Here is a 20,025-nt window from a genome sequence, read left to right on the forward strand (position 1 = left end):
TCGGCTCACCAAAAACTGCACCGAAAGACGCTCTCGTTCACTTTTAGAGGTTTTCCAACCATGCAAATGGCTTTATGTGCTGACATTTTGCAGATATTAATAACCACCCATTGAAAAGATCTTTTCAGGCTGCGTGCTGAAAACCATTAAACTTTCTGATAGAGAGAAATTTCAGTAAAAATCAAGGTCTGCGGATTTTTACTTGGGTTACCTGGACATTGTGTTTGGAAAGTCAAGTAGTTGTTGAATTAGATTTTTTTAAAATATTTTTATTTTGCTTTTCAATACCGTGGCGCCACAGACGAAATGACTTTCACCTCTGCTGCATCACAGCGTGGAGGCACGCCAATATCTCACATCCCAAACAGCCTAACCCGAGCCCCACTCGTCTTCCACTCGAGGTAACTGAGCTTAAACATTTTATTTGTGTAAATTTCTATGAAGGGAACAATGAAGGCAACCCAGCTGTGAGAGAAACTGAAGTTTACATTCGCTCTCAGTTACACAAACACGCTCTGAATCCACCGACGCCCGAGCCTACACTGTGTCATATTATGTTTTTGGTTTATCGGGGTTTTCCCACGGAGAGGGCTCGGAGGCTTCCTCGCCGACTTCACGAGCCACAGAAGTCGCACAGCAGAAGGGAGGTGAGGGAGACAATGAGAGGAGAGGAGGAAGGGACTTCAGCCCACCCATCAGTCCTCGAACCGAAGCTCGGCCAAAGCCTGCTGCTGCTGCTGCGACCTTCAGGAACCGCAGCTATGACTGCATCCACAGTATTTATGTGTGTGTCTGTGTTTTTTGCATGTAAATCCATCTGCGCACGTGTGTCTTTGCTTTATTCGACCATGAAAGGAAAGGGAACGTCACCGCTTGCCACAAGCTCACAAACTGTGCCGAATCATCTCCCCCTCCTCACCCACCCCCCCAATCCCGTAGTGTAAATATTTCTCCATTCTGCAGTATACACGTCGAGGAACCTGCCACAAGTATTATAACAAGACTTTTCCATCTCATAATGTTGGGGAAGAGAAAGAGCAGAGGAGAGGAGAGGTATGGGAGGGGGGGGGAAAAAAGCAGAGGGAAATATTTGGCTTGGAGCAGCCAGAGCCTCATCAAGGTTAATTGGTCTGTTGAGAGGACACACTCATCTGGCTCATCAATCACCTGGTCCATTGTTTCCTAAAGTCGGTCTCCGGGCGCAGGGCTTCGGCTCCGAAGCCCCTCTAATGACCGCTCCTGTCAAAAAGACAATGCCTCATCTTGTTTCGGTGTATAAATCTCGCCGTGTCGCTAAGCCTGACACCGGCCCTGATTAAAATGGAGTCAGGTCTAAAACCCAGGACTTAAAGGGTTTCACAAACATGTTTTATCGAGTCATTTTGACCTTCCCGGTGTACTTGAGGCTTTGGAAGAGGTGAGAGTCAGTTCAGCTGGATGATGATGCTGATGATGACACAGATATTTAGGATGATGGCACCCCGGCTCGTCTTTAAGGAGCTGCAAACACTTCTGATCAACTTTACCTACAGACATGACGCACAGTCCAGGCAGCTTCCCACCACACGTGCCTGCGTCTGTGGACAAGCAGTCATTGGTGTGACACCAGTTTCAAGTCTGCTTGTGGTCCACGAACAGACCCTAACTGAACACACACTTAAAAAAGTCCCTATTTACTCAAATCCCCAAACATGACGACAAATATTGGCTGGAAAGCCTCAAAATGTTTCTCAGCGCACTCACGTTGTCATCCAAATGTTCATTTTAAAGCTTATCTCAAGACTCAGAAGAAAATCACAAATATCTAAATACTTCTAAATCACAGACAACTGGCCCATTTACTACAAATCACCAGAGGCCTCCAGGTAACACTAGACCCACGTGAAGGGCACACAGGGTGCTCCACAGTGAAGAGTTTAAAGGAAGGAGTGGCGCCAATGCAGAGTTCGTCCAGCAGCAGCGCATGCAGCAGAGTAGCATCACAGTGACCCAGTCACCTCTTTTCCACATGCATGCACCTCAAGCAATCCTGGGTCCTCACTCATGCTCTAAATATCAAGTCTTAAACTGTACAGCTATTAAAAGTCAAGCATCATTTCATCTTTCGAGGTTTCTCCAACCCACAGTCGGGCTAATTTTTGTGATTTCTTTAGTGAAAAGTCTGTTAGTTCTCCACTTTCTCAACAACGTAAAGATTATGATTAGAAAATGTAAAAACACTCTTGAGATGAACATGAACTATCACAAAGTCTTGTCACCTTCTTAAAAAGCTGTGCCCCACTTCAGAATCTGAGTAAAGGTGAAGCTTAATTCATCTTTTTCAGGAAGTTAAAACCACAACGCAGCTCCAGAGTTAGACACTCTGCAAACTATGGGTTGTGCCGTCCTGAGAGGAATGTAAGAGATGGCGAGATGATTAAAAATGATTCTTTTTCTCTCTTTGCTGTCATTTTTATTTTTGTGTGTGTCACAGCTACAGTTAAAATGTTTGGCTGCATGTTTGTAGCTAATCTTTCGCCTCGTTTCCGGTCGTCTTCTGTTGACCGTGTGAGAAAAAATGACAAAAGCTGATACTATTAGGCAGACAACACAATTGTAACATGGCCGGTTTGATGATTTACTGATTTTAATCACCACAACATGAGTTGAATTCATAAGAAAACGATGCCTCACGCTTTGGGAAGTCATGGTCGGTCGTTTTCCTGTGAAATTCTGCAACGATACAAATTTTTTCTTGGTTCATTCATTTTTATTGTTGCTATTTTTTGTCTTATGGGTCAGTAAACCACAGAAATCTTTTGTTTGGAAGTCTTTGAGCGCTTCACCGTGCTATTTCTGAACACTTCAGCGCAGGGTGGATGCGGCACAACGAGATAAAGGTCAGATAATGCTATCTGTAAAAGCCACCTTATTCCCCTAAAAGGCCGATATCAACAGATACATCAGTGTTAGCTGCTTAACTGGAAGAGGAATTGATGACAGGTAGATTTAAAAGGTCGAGCCACTGGCACAAACTCTATCCACACTCGAATCAAAGTTCTAACTACAAAGTGACGCTTACAGATTTGTTTTTTCATCGCTCTCAACCCTCGAAATGCATTCGTCTCCTCACCAAAACAAACCACTACTGAAGCAGACTTTGTGTGCTGCGTGTGGTTAATGGCAATAGTTGCTTAACCTCTAAACCATGAGCAACACTTCACTTGACATTTCATGCTAGCTTTTGCATGAATGGGCTGATTGTACCCCCGCATCATTTCCGGCATGGCCGCCTGCCTCGGCTCCGTCTACGATACTACATCGGTTTGTCTCGTGACCTCACAGGTTCAAATCGTTTCACGCCGCCTGGAAGGCTGCTCCGGCTTCGCTGTTTTGAGCAGACTCGTCATTTCCCCCCCTTTTTCTGTCTGTTACTCCCAGGGAAGCATGCTCAGTGAGTGCCTCTGTTAGCCAAAGGGGGAGCTGGCTGCTTTTCGCTTCTACTGCTGCTGCTGAGCTTCTATTTCTTTTCTCTCGCTCTCTCTCTCCTTTTTTTTATTTATTTATTTTTTATTAGGGGGGTAAGAAACCCTCTTCTCCACATCCTCCTCCTGCTCTAGCCCCATCCATCCATCCACGCTGCTCCACTTCTCGCTCTCTCAAGCCATCTCCTCACAGGCTGGGATCCAGGGGGCTGGAAATAACCTTCACATGGCCAGCTTTACCCAGCGATCTCTCACACACAGACCGCTGCTGCTGCTGCTGCTGCTGCACCGACTCATGCACACACACACACACACACACACACACACACACACACACACACACACACACACACACACACACACACACACACACACACACAGATGCATGCCAGAGCCCAGCTCCCTTCACGGGAATGACGGACAGCGCCACTCACCACTCCATGGACCAGGAACTCAAACAGTTTGCTCTTGGTGGCTTTCCTGGCTCCCCCCGCCGTCTCCTCCATAGCCATTTGCTCAGTCCCCTCCGTTCACCCTGCTATGTCTCCCCTCTCCTTCTTTTGTCTTTCCCTCTCCCTTCACCCAGCCTCCTGTTCCCCTCCCCTGCTCCACTTTCCTTCTCTTTGTGCTCTCCTTTTCAGCACTGCCTGTCCCTGACTCTCCTTCTCTCTCTCTCTCTCTCACTCCCTCGCTAGCTCTCTCTCTCTCTCCCTCTTCCCTCCCTCTCCCTCTCCCTCTATTTTGAATGTGCAGCAGCCCTGCCGAGCCTCTCACTGTGTCTAGCTCACTTTTTAGTTGAGCTGCCTTTCAGGAGCCCAGCACGTCGCTTGGAGGTGGAGGCGAGGGGGGAGAGAGAGAGAGAGAGAAAGAGAGAGAGAGAAGCTGTGTGGGGGTCTGGCAGGGGGGTTTCAGCCAGCCCACTCTGCCGCTCCCCCGCACAGCTGTTGCATTCCAATGGTAGATAAGGGCATGCGGCGCGGCCAGGCTGCCGTTTGGGGGGTGGGGGGCAAACTCAGTTAGCCATTTCTCTGCTGCAGCTCCCCCCCACGCACCCCCCCGTCCTCCCCTCCGGTGACCAACCGAGAGGCCACGGTCAGCACACGCAGAGCTCCGACTCTGGGCTCATTCTCAAAAAAGGACATTGGGCTCTTAAAGGGGCCACGCTTGCATATCATTACCACATGTGCGCACTGCCATATATGACGTGCTGGTGATGAATATAGGAGTAGGTCGATGCCATTTCCTGAACTCAAAGCAAGGCCACTCAAGTCACACTTGAGTATTTCTGAGCGAGCCAACGTGCTCTGGAGCCACTTCACAAAAGGGGAAAAAGGCCACCTCAAGAGCACCTTCAATTCCTGCCTTCCTCTCCCGGCCCTTGTCAGGGTGCATTCACAGGTTACAAGTGTTTCCTTCAACTCGCCTCATTAGCTTTTACCTTTCACCCAGTGGTGTGGCCAGAGGCTACGCTCAGGCTGTAACAAACAAAACAAGGCCGGCCTGCACAGCAAGGTGACTGTGTCTCCCCGCACGTGTAATAAGGTTGTGTTGTGATTTCTTCCAGGTCGCTTTCTGAAGCTTCCTCAGCAAAAAAATGCAGAGGAAGGCGACAACGCATTCGTCCACTGAAGGTCACAGAGAGAAAGAGTAACACACAGACGGCTGCTTTGATTTCAACATGACATGCTGACACACACACACATTAAAACGCCACACAGGTCATTACTCTGACGCAAATCACGCCACGCTGAAGATTATGAGTCTTTCAAGTCAGCTTCAGCTTCCCCCCCTCATTCTCGCCCTCCCCTTCACCCGGCCGTCAGATCAGAGGAGTGAAATATTCATGAGGTTATCTGACTGACAAAGGGGGCAAAGTGGGGCATGTTCAAAAAGGGGGCTTGGCTTTGTGACAAAGGACGGCAAACTGTCACCCTCCTTTTCCTCTGTTCTGCTGAAAAGAGCTGAACGGCATGTAAGCAGCCAATTAGCACGCAACGTGCCGGTTAATCATCACCGTAAAGCGACGAGCTCGTTCTTTAAAAAAGGAGCAAAAACTCTTTGGTTAATGCGGGAGCTCAGAGGTCATGACCTTCTCGAGGATGCACCATGCCTCAGGACCCAGGCCTGTTTTAGTCATCTGCATTAGCTCTTATGTGACTTAAAGCCACCGTTACTGAGGGTTAGTTACGCAGCAGCAATCCATTAAAGAAATAAAAATAAATTCAAACACATGCCCCTCAAACTTCCTCAAGCCTCTGATTACTGGGTTATTGACAGATAAATGTTGGCCCTCGTATCGGCCGCTGACAGCTTGGTGGTGACACCTGCTGCTGAGATGAGTGTACTGCCGCAGCCATTATTTCAGTCTGGGAAGGTTTCGAGGAGCGAAAACCTTCCTTGAATTTTATTTTTTTCCTTTTAAAGCAGCATCAATCGACTTGCATTCTCGGATCCCGTCAGATTAACCTTTAATTACCTACATGGACTTTAAATATAATAATCGCACTGGCGTACGAGGTGTATGTCTCAATTTCCTGCAAGGTCAAAAGCTCAAACCCGGCGAGCTTATCCGTGCAGATCCAGGGATTGTGCCAATCTCCCGTTTCTCCAGCAACAACACGTGGGCGTTGAACGATAACAAAGAGATCTAGCAGCTTGGGCGATGCAAAAGGAAGCCTCGAGCGCAGGAGTACCCCCTGCTGGCCCCCCATCAGCTCCCTCACCAAAGCCAGTCAGTCTCACCAAATGGTAATGTCCCAGTGTGTAGCAGAGGGGGGGGGGATAACAGGGGGTAAGGGAGCCACAGTAGTGCTATTAATGCCCAACAGGGGGAGCAAACAAGCAGGCAGGGAGGAGCCGGCTGTTTGAATGGGAAGGAGGGCTCCATATTTAGGGTCTGGCTGCACTGAGGATAAAAACCCAATGATGGCAATCAAGGGACATTAGGGAGAGCAAAATAACTTTTCTGATAATCTGTAATGTCTGGAGCCAGCTTCCAAAAGAGGATTTCATTCCCAAAGCATCTCTTCAGAGGTTTTAATCATTCTTCACTTCCCCATTCGGCCACATGAGGGCATCAAAGAGCTCACCGTATACACAGTGCAACAGAAAGCAGCAATAATGGCCTGTTTCTGCTCCTGCAAAGCCAACTGCACCCCTGTGCTGCAGTACGTTCTCCTCAAAGAGGGGCTGGGAGAAGAAAAATATTAGAAAATTATCTCAGTGTATAAAACAGGCGTTTAACCCTGCAAGCTTTTACAAAACTTTCCAAGTTGTTCGATTTACCCATCTTTCTCTTTATAAACTCTTTAAACATTTGCCACAAAAACGACTCAGGACAAGGGGCAAACGACGATTAATGAATTATTATGTTGACAAAGATACTAACTGATTAACTATCTACTTTTTCCTTTTGTAGTAGTCACGTGCCATAAAACCTCAGAGGAGGTTTATTATAAGAAGAAAAACAGTTTATGGTTTTTTTTGAAGCAGTAAAAATATAATGTGGGGTTGAAAAGAAAAAAAACATGTTGTAGTAAATCCACATTTTCTGTTATGACAAAAAAGCAATGAAAACCATGAAAGGATCGCTCAGTGAAGCACAAGCTTTTGTTTTTTCTTAAGGGCAACTTATAAAACTCAGCTCTGTCCAACTGCAGCCATTTGAAAGAGAAGGTTTTTACAGAAGTCTGCAGCGCTGTGGAAAACTGGTTTTAATAGGGTGAGCAGCAGCCAGGTGTTGTCAATCAAATCCACTTTATTAACTGATCATCAGCAAGTGTGAGCGCCTCTTTAAAAGCTAAAGTTGTGGCAGCTTGTTGGTCTGGTGCATTCAGGTGTGTGTTAATAAAAATGCCACAATGTTCCCAGCAAATTCACCCATATGTCAAACTGCGCAATACTCAGAGTAACTGCAAAAACAGCACAATTAGAAAACTTCGAAGAGAGTCAAATGTGAGGCCATCTCTGCCACAGCTAAAGCCCAAATTTGATCATACAACAGGACAGTGATCCCAAGCACAGCAGCAAATCTACAGTCGGAAAAGAATCAAGGTGCTGCAACGACCCAGTCAAAGCTCAGACTTCAACCTGATTGAAAAGTGCCGATGGGACCTGAAGAGAGCGGAACATAAATGAATGTCCCCAAACTCAATGAACAATGAGCTGTTTAAAGAAGAGTGAAGAAGAACTTTAATAGGTCTGTGAAACCTTCCTTTGTGACATGACTATACAGCATCTTAGTGATGATGACAAAAAAATGGGTTGCCATTAGTGTATTGATGGATTATAGATGAATTTCCAGCTTTATATATGCGTTTTTGGACTCTACTAGAGCAGTTTTTATGATTCAGAATTAAAAGAGTTACCTTATAGCCCTAAGCCTGGTTCTGCTATTGGTGTCTTCCTGTTAAAAGGGAGTTTTTCCTTCCCACTGTTGCCAAAGTGCTTGTTCATAAGGGGTCGTCTGATTGTTGGGGTTTCTCTGTATTATTGTACTGTCTTTAACTTACAATAATAAGTGGCTTGAGGCGACTGTTGTTGTGATTCAAATGCTATAGACAAAAACTGAACTGAATTGAATACTGGGTCTTGATTAAGGCCCTCAGTTTGTCCTCTATATAAAAACAAGCTTTTTTAGCTCCTCCCCCTCTTTAAGCCAACTGTCTTCTGATTAGCTGACCCTTGCAAACAGCAAGTGGGCAGGGCTTCTTCTCTTACAGCCACAGCATATTAGGAATATCCACTCTAGCTGACATCACGCAGATCAAAGAGCAGAAAAAAAATGTCTTAAATGGAGCGTTCAGAGCCATGTTTTTGTTATTATGTTTTCACCCGTTCAAAAGAAAAATCTAAAACTATCTATAGTCAAAAATTCAGGTATTAACATAAAATTCTGTCTTACTAATTCTGACGTCTGAGAACGATTTAATTTTCACAAGTATATTTACAGTGGTGGAAACAAGCTTTCTTAAGGAGCGGCCTATCACTTCCTCACACCCTGACCTCAGTATGTCATGCAGGATAAGCTTATTATAGGCATCCATCACCGTTACAGTAGATGAAAACTACAACAGGTCACCTTTAGTAAGAGAAAAATAATAAAATACTGAAATATTGGCTTTTTCTCGCTACACCAACGGCTAAAACTTGTAGCATATGACGTCACCTTTTCTCAACTCAGTCTCGCCCACTTTAAACCAATGAGACGAGAGAATGCAGAAAACAAAACACAGAGAGAAGGATCTCCCTGAACTATATCTGAACTAACATGGCTTATAGTTTTATGTAAATACAGGACAGCATCGCTCAGAGTGATTCAGGAAACCGTGTCAGGGCTTTTAAAGCTCTCAGTGTGAAAAGGTTGGCAGCTGTGGGTGTTTATGATCAAGGCTACAAAAGTTTGAACGCAGAACAAGTGGATTAGATATGAATGTAGTCACATTTTTCTTTCTTTGTCTTTCGTGAAGTTCATAACGGGTAAGAAAAACTTGCTGAAGCTACATATACTTGATTTATTTGCGCTTTTTATACCAATGATGTGAAGCAAAAGGCCGAGAGAAAGAAATACAGAAAAGACAAGGGAGGATTTTGCTGCTATGTGCAGAAAAAGCAGAGTGAAATTGGCACCGCCACTGAGGTATAACGTACAGCTCCCAGTGGCAAGGTTTACATACCAGAAGTCACGAACCTGCCCTCGTCAACATTATTGCCACAGACAGATGGGGCGCACTAGGGGGAATATGGACCGGGCACGAAGAAAAGTCTCACTCCCTCCCACCACTGGGCCCCTCTTCCCTCTTTCTTCAGTTTAATAGCTGCAGACAAAACCCAGCTCAAGCCGCTTAAAGGCCAGAGCTCTCGGAAAGCCACTCAACAGTCATCAGCCGCCATCAAAGGGACTGTACAAAAGCTCGCAGCGCTGCACCTTCGCTGAAGGGGGGATTAGAGAGAAGAGAAGTACGTTTTGGTACCGAGTCCTTGCAGCTCGGCATATGTAATGAACAGGAACCTGCAGAGAAAGAGAGAAAAGTCTCCCATGACGGCTGAAAATAATGGAGCATCTGCTGATATTTTTGGATCAAAGTAGTTCGGCACAATACACTGTGAGGTGAAAAACGTCGGCACAAAGCAGCAGCGTTCCCATGGATATTTTTTGCCACTAAGGCATGTTAAGCACCGAACCTTAGAAGCCGCAGATAAGAAGTTTAGGGTCGACCTTGGCTTTCGGGGGTTGTTTGGGACAAAGCATCTTTATCCAGACAGCGTTTATGGTCTGCTGAAGAGACGCCGTGGGAGCAGATGGGAAGAGGACGCAACAGTAATGAGCCAAGTTTCCCCGCAAGCGACAAGCTCCACACTGGGACGAGCCTGCGGCGTTACCTGCCTCGGGGTATTTCCTGTTTGCTGTAGCCATGACAACGGGATAATCTGCCTTGTGTTCAGAGCTAACAGCCAATCCGGTGAAAGCGACTTCGCTGACTTCAAAAGTGGAGCAGCAGCTGGTGAAGCGCGAGAGGAACCATTTCAGATCTTAAGCTGTGAAACTGAAAAGAAAGCCGAGTTTTAGAGAGAGAGAGAAGACTTCGGCTCGTGTTAGTCAGCGGCGAGGTCAGCACGATCAGCTCTGACACAAGTATACAGTGAAAAACAGCCGCTCACTATGAATAAACCTCGCCAGCTCTCATATAAAATTCCACAGGATGAAAAATAAAGCTGGCAGGATAATTCCCCCCTACTCCAAACTCTCCCTCTCTCACTGCTCCCCTTCCTCTTCTTTCCTTCTCTGCATCCAAGCTAATTGTTAGCCCTGATCTTTCAACACCACTCCGCCCGTGCTGGACGGGACAGGGAGCCGACAGAACGAGGGCAGGATCGTTACGTGCAGGGCAGAAATAAAAATCATGGATGAAGAGCAGAGCCACATCTTTAAAACTGGACCCACTCCTTCAGTGGTAGTTTGTACCTCTAATATACAGACATACAGCTCTAATTTCTAAGCCAGCTTCAATAAAAAGTATTATCTAATGTGGATACAGTGCAAAAAAAAGTATGATTTGTGAAAAGGCAATTGCCTGCTAAACCCTAATAACCGGTTGTGCCACCCTTGGCAGTGAGAACTGCGGTCAAGCATTTGTGATAACTGTTAATGAGTCTTTCACATCGCTGTGGAGGAATTTAGTTCCACTCATCTTTGCAGTATTGTTTTAATTCAGCCACATTAGAAGCTTTTTCAGCACGAGCAGCCCGTTTAAAGTCGTGCCAAAGCATCTAAGTCAGATTTAAGGCTGTACTTTGACCAGGCCACTCCAAAACCTTCAGTTTGTTTTGTTTGTTGAGCGATCAGAGGTGGATTTACTGGGGTGCTTTGAGTGCTCTTGAGCGTCGAGGCACAAACTGATGTTCAGATATTCTCCTTCAGGACTTCGGGCAGAGATACGAACTCATGGTTCCCTCAGTTCTGACAGCTTTTCCAGTAATTGAAGGAATTTTGGTAGGCTGTGGTTCACTGGATGGTTTACATCCAGACTAATAGCTGCTTCACTTTGTCAGACAGGTTATATTTAAGTGATTTCTTGATTCAGCTGTGCTGGCAGTAATCAGGCCTGAGAAACTGAACTCAGCCTTCCAAACAACTTGATCATTCACAGTTAATCTATGATTTAATAATTACCTGTTCACATAGGTCCAGGTAGGGCTGCATAGCTTTTTTCCATTCATAAATTCAATCATTATTTGGAAACTGCATTGTGCTCAGGTAATCTGTGTCTAATATTAAAATTTCTTTGATGATCTAAAACAGCGGTCCCCAACCCCCGGGCCACGGACCGGTACCGGTCCGTGAGTCATTTGGTACCGGGCCGCGAGAGTTGAGACTCGGGTGTGAAATGTATGGTTTTCAGGGTTTTTAGCGTTATTTTGTTATAGTTTTTTTTGTTAACTCGGTTTTCCTGGGTCTTTTCACGTGTGTTATGAATAAATCTTCTTTTTTTCGGTACCAGTACTAGTTTTATTTTGTTGTATTTATCCACGACACCTTAAAGGCCGGTCCGTGAAAATATTGTCGGGCACAAACCGGTCCGTGGCGCAAAAAAGGTTGGGGACCGCTGATCTAAAACATGTAAGCGTGACAAATATGCAAAAAACGAAGAAATCAGGAAGCAGAAAATGCTTTTTCATAGAACTGCATCTCTGAAAAACCAACAAAATTGCTTAAACCTTAAAGCTGTTCTTAGGTCATTTCCAAGGCCTGAAAATTAATCAAATTTTAATCATAACCTAAGCTTTTAGTAATTATTTTTTTCATAGTTGAATGATAATAAAAAAGTTCAAGGAAATCCTCTTTTTTCTCACAGACAGTGAGTAGATATGTTTAATAATCACGAGCTCAGTAGTAACCAAAGTAAAAAACTGATAAATCTATTTAATATTTCGGTTCAGCTTGTATAAACTGAAGCAGAATATTGAAAATAAATAGAATAATAAGAATAATAGAATAAGAAATAGAAATGAAATACATTATAATCAGTTATTTTCACTCGGACGGTTTGGAGTTTGTGGTAAGTGACCTTCTGGGTTTTAAAAGATTGACGGGTTTTTATTTTTAGAAAATAAATCAATGTTTAGCTCTGTGACTCGAATGCAGTGGTGACACACGAGGCGGCGCACACTGGAGCTGATGTGCTGTACAGTTACATAAAAAGCAGCTAACACAGTTCTGTTACTTTGGGCCCCGTCATCCATAGAAACAGCTCCTCGGAGGTCAGGTGATTTACTGTTGTGGTGTGAGCGAAGATGAAGTCCAGGTCATATTTTATAGAAACTTGTACGTTCCTCTCAGAGGATTAAATCAGTGTTTTCAAATCCACATGGCTTACTGTGGCTCATGTCACTGTGACAGTTTCCAGGTGATGCAGGAGAATCAAAATACACCTTAAGAACAACACAAGTTCAACACAGCCAGGCTTTCTTTGTGTTAGATGGCTAACAGTAGGAGATAACGGGTATCACGACGGTGGTTAGCAACGTTCTCTGTTAAGCCAGGCTCTCTGCTTTTTGGGCACTCGCATAAATATGGGGCATTTCAGGCATTATCCATATCTTTCTGCCCCACAAAATGATCCCTGTGAGTGCCACCCCCTCCAATCAGAGGTCCTATCAGATGATGACGATAAAATGGAGAATATAACAGCATAAAACATGTAAAAGTTAAATGCAAAACTGTTGCAAATAAGACATTAATGCTGCAGAAAATAATCTATCTGGTCATTTAGCCTACAGAACAATTAATATTTTAAATCTGAGTTAATTATTTTAAAGCTGCGTGCGCTCCCAACGCTGCTGTTTGTTTCTAACATGATGGCTGCACGTTAAAGCTCTGAAACTTTAAACTGGATACATTTAAACATTAAAGCTTACTGTTCCATAGCCTGATAGAGGAGACGGGGATATTATATGTTAGTTTGTCAGCAGATCAAAGTGAAATTATTTTATTGACTGAACAGGTATTCTTGGTGTGTGTTCTGTGTTCTAGTTAAAAGGCTTGCGCATGTAAAACATATTTGCCCAGCAAATAAATTATATTGTGCTTCAAACATACTGGAAATAAATGAATCGCTTCCAGATGATTTTACCTGAAACTTGAAACGTACCCTGAGGTTATGTGTTCATCATAAGTTACCATGGTGATTTTGCCAGGTAAAAAGAGAGCTGCTTTCATGTCACGAAAAACTCTTACTTTAAGCTCGACACAGCTGGCTAAACCATTAATCTAGCTTTATAGCATACCTCTCTGGACTATGAAGCCGAACTAGGAGCTTAGTGGAAGCCTGGCTCAGGTGTTCTCTCCTCAATACGCACACAAAAAAGCAGTAATAATATAAATATATACTTTTATATATATTCTTTCTTTAGCATTCTTTAGGTTTAGGTTTTTCCTCCATAAGCATTAAAATATGACACAAAAAAGAGAGCTTATTTGATTTTTACTTTGTGACCTTACATTACATGAACCTTGCACAAAATCTATGTTTGAATCATGTTTTTATATTTATTCTTTTCTTTTTCTCAGGCTGTTAAAAAACAAACAAACTGTCATATGCATGTCTACACATGAATTAAATGCAATTTCAATTGTAATCCATCAGAATCTCATGTCTTAGTGGCAGAGCTGTGACACTGATACATCTGTTAACTTAAATGAGCTTAATTTCAATAATTACAGCAGCTTAAAAAAATGTTGCTCTCAGCTCATACTTTGTGATCTAAGTTTTTAAAATCAGCCACTCTGCTGCAGGCGGGCGTATCCATCACCGTTTTTTGCAAGCGCTCGTAGCTAGATCGGTAAACCTTGAGTTGACTCATCCAGCTGATAACCACCTTAGTCTGATTGATGTTGATGCTAGGATAAGTGAAGCCAGACAAGAAAAAAGACATCCTGTGTTTTTTAAACGTGTCTTGTAGTACAGGCCCTGTGTAATTATTTCCACCTTTGCAAACCAAATCAAAAGGCCCAAACTTGATTTTTCAACCACAAACTTGTAAACTTGTATCCAGTTGCCTTTCCCCTCTCAGGCTGGTTTTAGCATAAACTTATAAAATGTTTAAAAAAAAATCACTTTCAGTTTCACCAGCATCACAAATGTTCCTCACTGCTACAGTACACGCAATTTCCAATATACCAAAACTTGCACCATCAACCTATCAGCAAACTGGGAGGAAGCGATGGTCCATGCCAATGGACGGATAATGTATAAAAGGTCAGTCACAGTCAACACTGGATCTCCTCTCAGCAATCCTACTTTAAATGCAATTCCCGAACAGAGATACACAAGTTTCTCTGTGACTGGCATTGCCAATCACAGCTGTCATTGCGACATTACACCGCACTGTTACAGCTTTACGTTAGTAATTAAATTAAGCAGAAAGATGACCCCTTAAACCCAAATCAGTGTGATAAGACCTACTTAAAATGGAAGAAAGCATCTCTGAGAAAAATGTGTCTGCTTTAGTTTGAGCACCTGAGATGATGTAATTTAGTGCTAATGACTTGAAGCTTGAACATGAAAAACATGAGCATCAGCAAGGATTTCGACTGAGAAAAAAATACAGTCGATGAAAAACGATGAAACTTGATCCCAGATACTGATGAGACACACAAGAGAACGGTTCACGCTCACTTTTGTCTGACAATAATCGCTACGAAGAATTCCAGTCTGGTTTCCACCAGCTTTACAACTACACCTTTAACAATTCTCCTCTTCTTTGATCCAAATTTACACTAAATTTCATAACATTCTTCTTAATAACCTCAGTTGGAATCACTGGTCTGATCCAAGCCACTTCCAGTTGCTTGGTGTGCCCCAAGGATCTGTCCTGGGGCCTCTCGTTTTTATCATCTGTAAATCTTATCCAGAACTCTGCCATTAATCACTGGATTTGGTTAAATATCTTGTCAATTTCTAGACTTTGTTCTTCACCTTTTACCTCATCTCATCCATAACCTCACACTTTTCTGAACTTCTACACATCAGCACACCCACTGACACTCAGCTCTTCTCCTTTCCTCCCACCGATCAATCTCCACTGGCTCCCTCTCCACTTTCAAATCCTGTCTCAAAACTTGTCTCTTTAAATTCACATACTCACTAAAATCATTTATACTGTGAACCTGAAAACAATTAACTACAACTCCTGCACATTGTCTCATTTACCATTAATACATTTATTTAACTGGTTTCCTCCCAACTGACCATCATCAGGTAACTATTATATACTGTAATATATATTGTAATTTAAATTATAAATTGTTTCGTAACTGTTTTGTTTATTTTATTGAGGTTTTTGAGAACCTTGAGAAGGTGGTGTTCCCAAAAACACCTAAAAATAAATAACATTATTATTGCCATCTTAACATTGTTGACTGACATCAGCTTATCAGCAAATATTATAACATTATGATGGAGATAGCTTTTTGCCTGGCACAAAATACCATGAGGGGCAAACACAAACTGTGTTGATCTAATTATTTTTAATAGTGACATTTCTATTAAATTTTTACAAGCACTGCATGTCTGCTAGACACCAAACGAATCATCATTTATCTAAGTAAAAATGCCAAAATTCCCGAGGTTTAGCTTTCCTAATGCAAGGAGTAAAATTATTCAATTATACTAATGACTGAATATGTTTGGCTATGGTCAGATAACACCCTTTTGTTAGGAACATTGCTAGAGGCTGAAGTGCAGTTCTGCTATTTTCTGTGGGAATAGAAAAAGCATCAATTAATTGAGAAAATAATCAACAGATTAAATGATTACAAAGACAATAACAAGCTCAGCCTGACTGTGTAAAACAAATACAACAGTTTTTCTCATTTCTTTTTATAAAATAATTGCTCATGCACCTTTTATAAGAATTAAAAGCTTTTGCAGCTTCATTGTGAAGATGCACACGTATTGCAGCTACTTTTAAACCAAACTCTACAACAAAGAGTGCTGCAGTATTGAGCGTTAACATCTAAATGGGTCAACCAAGCGCTCGGCGAACTGTAGCACCATTAGGACCCAGACAGTTTGTCTCAGAGCCGAGTGCACAATCTCATTATCTGCATTATAAATGGGTTTAATATACAACCGAAAAAGTAATATACAACTGAAAAAAACCCAGTACGAAACCAAGCTATGGCTTTAGGTAAGATAACTATGATTAAATAACACTGTTATAATCTGTTGGTTGGCATGGAGGTGCAATGTGAAATCAGGTTACAAAGCGCTCTACTTAAAACGCAAAAATCTATAATCTGTGAAAATGACACAGTGGAGGTTTACAGGATTATTTGAAAATGGTGTTTATGGGTTCAGTGTTGTGGCTGCAGACATACGGCATGTTTGTGTGTCTGCTACAGTGCAGCACTGCAGATATTATCATGGTACTAGTGGCAAAAAAGTGCTAAATTTTTATCAAATCTATGCAAATATTAACACACATTATTTTATATGCTCAAGTGTGTTTTCTCAACTTAAAGTTGACCTATTGAGCTCTTATTTTCTATCATTAATATATAGTTACGGTCACTTTGGTAGGTGCATCCGCTCAACTGCTCATTAATGCAAATATCTAATTAGCCAATTACATGGCAGCAACTCAATGAATTAAACATGTAGACACAGTCAAGAAGACCTGCTGAAGATCAAACTGAGCATCAGAATGGGGAAGAAAAGTGATGATCTCCAGGGTTTACAGAGAATGATCTGAAAAAGGGAAAATATCCAGCAGCTCTGTGGGAGATCAGAGATCAAAGGAGAATGACCATACTGGTTCAAGCTGATAGGAAGGGAACAGTGACTCAAATAACCACTTGTTCCAACCGAGGTATGCAGAAGAGCATCTCTGAATGAACAACATGTAGAACCTTAAAGCAGATGGACTACAGCAGCAGAAGACCACACCAGGTAGGAACAGAAGTTGGTGTCACTGACATGAAGCATGGATCCATCCTGTTTTGTATCAGCAGTTCATGCTACTGGTGGTGTAATGGTGTGTGGGTTACTTCCCTGACACACTTTGGGCCCCTTAGAACCAAATGACCATAATTTAACCACCATGGCCTGCCCGACTGTTGTTGCTGATCATGTCAGTCTCTTTATGACGACGGTGTACCCATTTTCCGATTGCTGCCTTCAGCTATGTCACAAAGCTCAAAGAATCTCAAACTGTTTTTTTGATCATGACAACGAGTTCACTGTACGCAAATGGCCTCGACAGTCAAGAGATCTCAATCCAATATTGCACCTTTGGGATGAAGTGGAACAGAAGATTCTAATTATATATGTGCAGCTGACAAATCTACACTGACTGCATGATGCAATCGTGTCAATATGAACAAAAATCTCTGAGGAAAACTTTCAGCACGTTGTTGAATCTGTCCCTCGAAGCATTAAGGCAGTTCTGAATGTAAAAGGGGTCCAATTGAGTACTGGCAAGGGCTATGTAATGAAATGCCAAGCAAGCATAAGTAAATGGCCGTGTTTTATATAATGAACGCAGCATGTGCACAAGTAATCACTCTGAACCCAAAGTCCTTTAAATCGATGTAAATGCTGTGTTTCAAGCAGAGCCGATATGCCTAACATGCACATCTAGCCTTCATGGCTATGGCTGTCTGCGAGGAGCAGCCAATCAGAGGAAAGCTGACTGAAATGAGAGGAAGTGAACAGCTTGTTTCAGACAAAGGATGCATTAAGGGGCTACACCAAGATCCTGTATAGGATAAATAGGGTTGTTTTGAACTATAAATCATGCAAAGCTATTATCGTAGAGTCAGAGAAGAAAAATATGGAGCTGAGGACGACACGACGCCTTTAAAATGCCGGAATACACAAAAGAGTTGTTTTCCATAAGGAAAGATATTCAAATTGTTATCAGATAAAACCATTAAAAGAAGCAAATCTTCATATTTCATCTGAATCTTCATTTTTTTGTTACATTTTTCCTTGAAAACCTGATCGAATAATCATTACAAAAGTACTATTGAATGAAATCAATCACATTTCTAGGTTTTAGTTTAAGCGGACTTGAGTCCAGGGCAACAAACACCCATTGAACCAGCACATTCCTCTCCAGCCCAAAAAAACAGAAAGAAAAAAAAGGAAGTGCTCCATTGTTAATTTATCCCTACAAACAACACAAAACACAAAGCCAGGGAACATTTAATTGGGTGACCTACTATTTGGGAAACAAAGCCAAATTTGTATGGCTTCCAGTCTGTCTAATCAATCTCACGGCTGGTGGAAAAACAGCGTGATAAATAAGTTTGAGAAACTCTGGAGGTGAATCCACTCAGCGAAACATTGATTGACCTCGATGAGCGTCCCAAACTAAATTTCAAACATCGCTGAACAAAGTGACTGGGGTGTAAACGTGCGCGTGTGGGGGTGGAGGAGGGGGGGAGTCCTCCCGTGCAACTTTCCTTAAAAAGCCACGTGAAGCATTCAGCAGTCTGTAAAAGGAGCCGATCCTCTGATCCTCTATCAGACCTCAGAAGCTGTGACGGCACCTTGCATACTAATAGGACTGTTCTCCGTTCTTTATACTGAAGGGAATATCTGTGCCAGCAGCTGGGTCAGGGAACACTGCAGTTTGAAACTGAGCTATTTTAGTCCGTTTTTTCATATACCGGGCGCTGACAAGGACCAGCCATTTCTACGGTGAACGCCACGCTGCAACAACTCCATTTATAATAAAAATCGCGTCGAGAGTAGCTCAAAAGCTTCCTATACCATCTCGAATAAGATCGAATGGGTAGGACATTCTTCCTCAGCCACATGGAAACCTAATGTATATGCCATATGGAAAAAGTCTGCTGGAAATGTGAATGGGATCACTTCCAAGAGACTAAACCTATGGAAAACGAACACGCAGGCAGCCACTTTCCTAAATAACAGCCGTTATGCAATATTCTTTGTTGTCTAATTGCACCCAAATGCCTGTGTGGTTTTTTTCATACAGAGCATCAAAATGAAGAGCATCTGATATCAGCGAGCAGCTGAGTCACCAAGTCCTTCATAACTCCAGAGAGCTGTATGTGAAATCAGAGTGGAGCGGCATAAATCAACACATTTACGGCTATTATGCAAACAGCTTAAAACCAAGTTTTAAGGCTCTTCTGAGCTTTTTCGCTTTATTTACTCCCAAAGCATCCCGTCGAAGGAAGAATGGCGAGGGCGATGATGTGATAGGGAAACTGATCAAATGGCTTAGTTTGCTTTTTCAATTAAGGGTTGCGAGACCTCGAGAAACTGAAATGAAATGATACGCAAACAGAGCAGCGTAGTCAATAACCCATGTGCAATTCATAAGGTTGGAATTAAAATGTGGTGACTAGACAGTCGGCCCATTTTTAAAAGGCATTTCACAGAAGGACAGAAGTTCAATTCATCTTCTCCATTTCTCTGGTAAAAATAAAGCTACAGCTTAGCTTAGCATAAACAGGGAAACATTAGAAAATGGCAACCTAGGATCTATCCAAAGATAAATCCATTTAGTAGACTTATACACTGTGGTCATAAAGGGATGGACGTGGTCAGCAAAAACACTCAGTCGGTACTAAGAGGCCCAAAATGTGCTAAGAAAATATCCCCAACTCCAAAACACCACCGCCATCAACCCGAACCGGTGGTTCAAGGCAGGATGGATCCAGTCTTTCATGCTAATGAATCCAAATTGAGACCCTACCATCCGAATAGCACAGCTGGAATCAAAACTCATCAGACCAGTCAATATTTTCCCAGTTTTCTATTGTCTAGTTTTGAAGAACTCAATTTAAATTTTATTGTATTTACATAGCACCAAATCACAACAACAGCTGCCTCATGGCGCTTTATTTGGTAAGGTAAAGACACTACAATAAAACAGAGAAAACCCCAGCAATCGCATGACTCTTTATGAGCAAACGCTTTGGCGACAGCTGGGAAGAATAAACTCCCTTTTAACAGGAAGAAGCCTCCAGCAGAACCAGGTTAAGGGAGGGGCAGCTGTGTGCCACGACCAGCTGTTCATAGCT

General features: G+C 42.7%; 1 protein-coding gene across 5 annotated transcripts in view; it reads right to left on the minus strand.

The window, feature by feature from the left end:
- smarcd3b (SWI/SNF related, matrix associated, actin dependent regulator of chromatin, subfamily d, member 3b) overlaps positions 1-20,025 on the minus strand; it is a 62,901-nt gene that overhangs the window by 39,706 nt on the left and 3,170 nt on the right. For 4 of the 5 annotated variants that reach the window (XM_063483714.1, XM_063483713.1, XM_063483710.1 and 1 more), the window contains exon 1: positions 3,899-4,029. The exons of the other annotated variant lie outside the window; for it this stretch is intronic. In XM_063483714.1, the coding sequence (XP_063339784.1) occupies positions 3,899-3,976 (78 nt within the window). In that variant the 5' untranslated portion in view covers positions 3,977-4,029. Of the gene's footprint in view, positions 1-3,898; positions 4,030-20,025 lie in introns of those variants that run through there. 5 annotated transcript variants of the gene reach the window in all.

This window comes from Pelmatolapia mariae, linkage group LG9, assembly GCF_036321145.2.
Source record: "Pelmatolapia mariae isolate MD_Pm_ZW linkage group LG9, Pm_UMD_F_2, whole genome shotgun sequence".
NCBI lineage: Eukaryota > Metazoa > Chordata > Actinopteri > Cichliformes > Cichlidae > Pelmatolapia > Pelmatolapia mariae.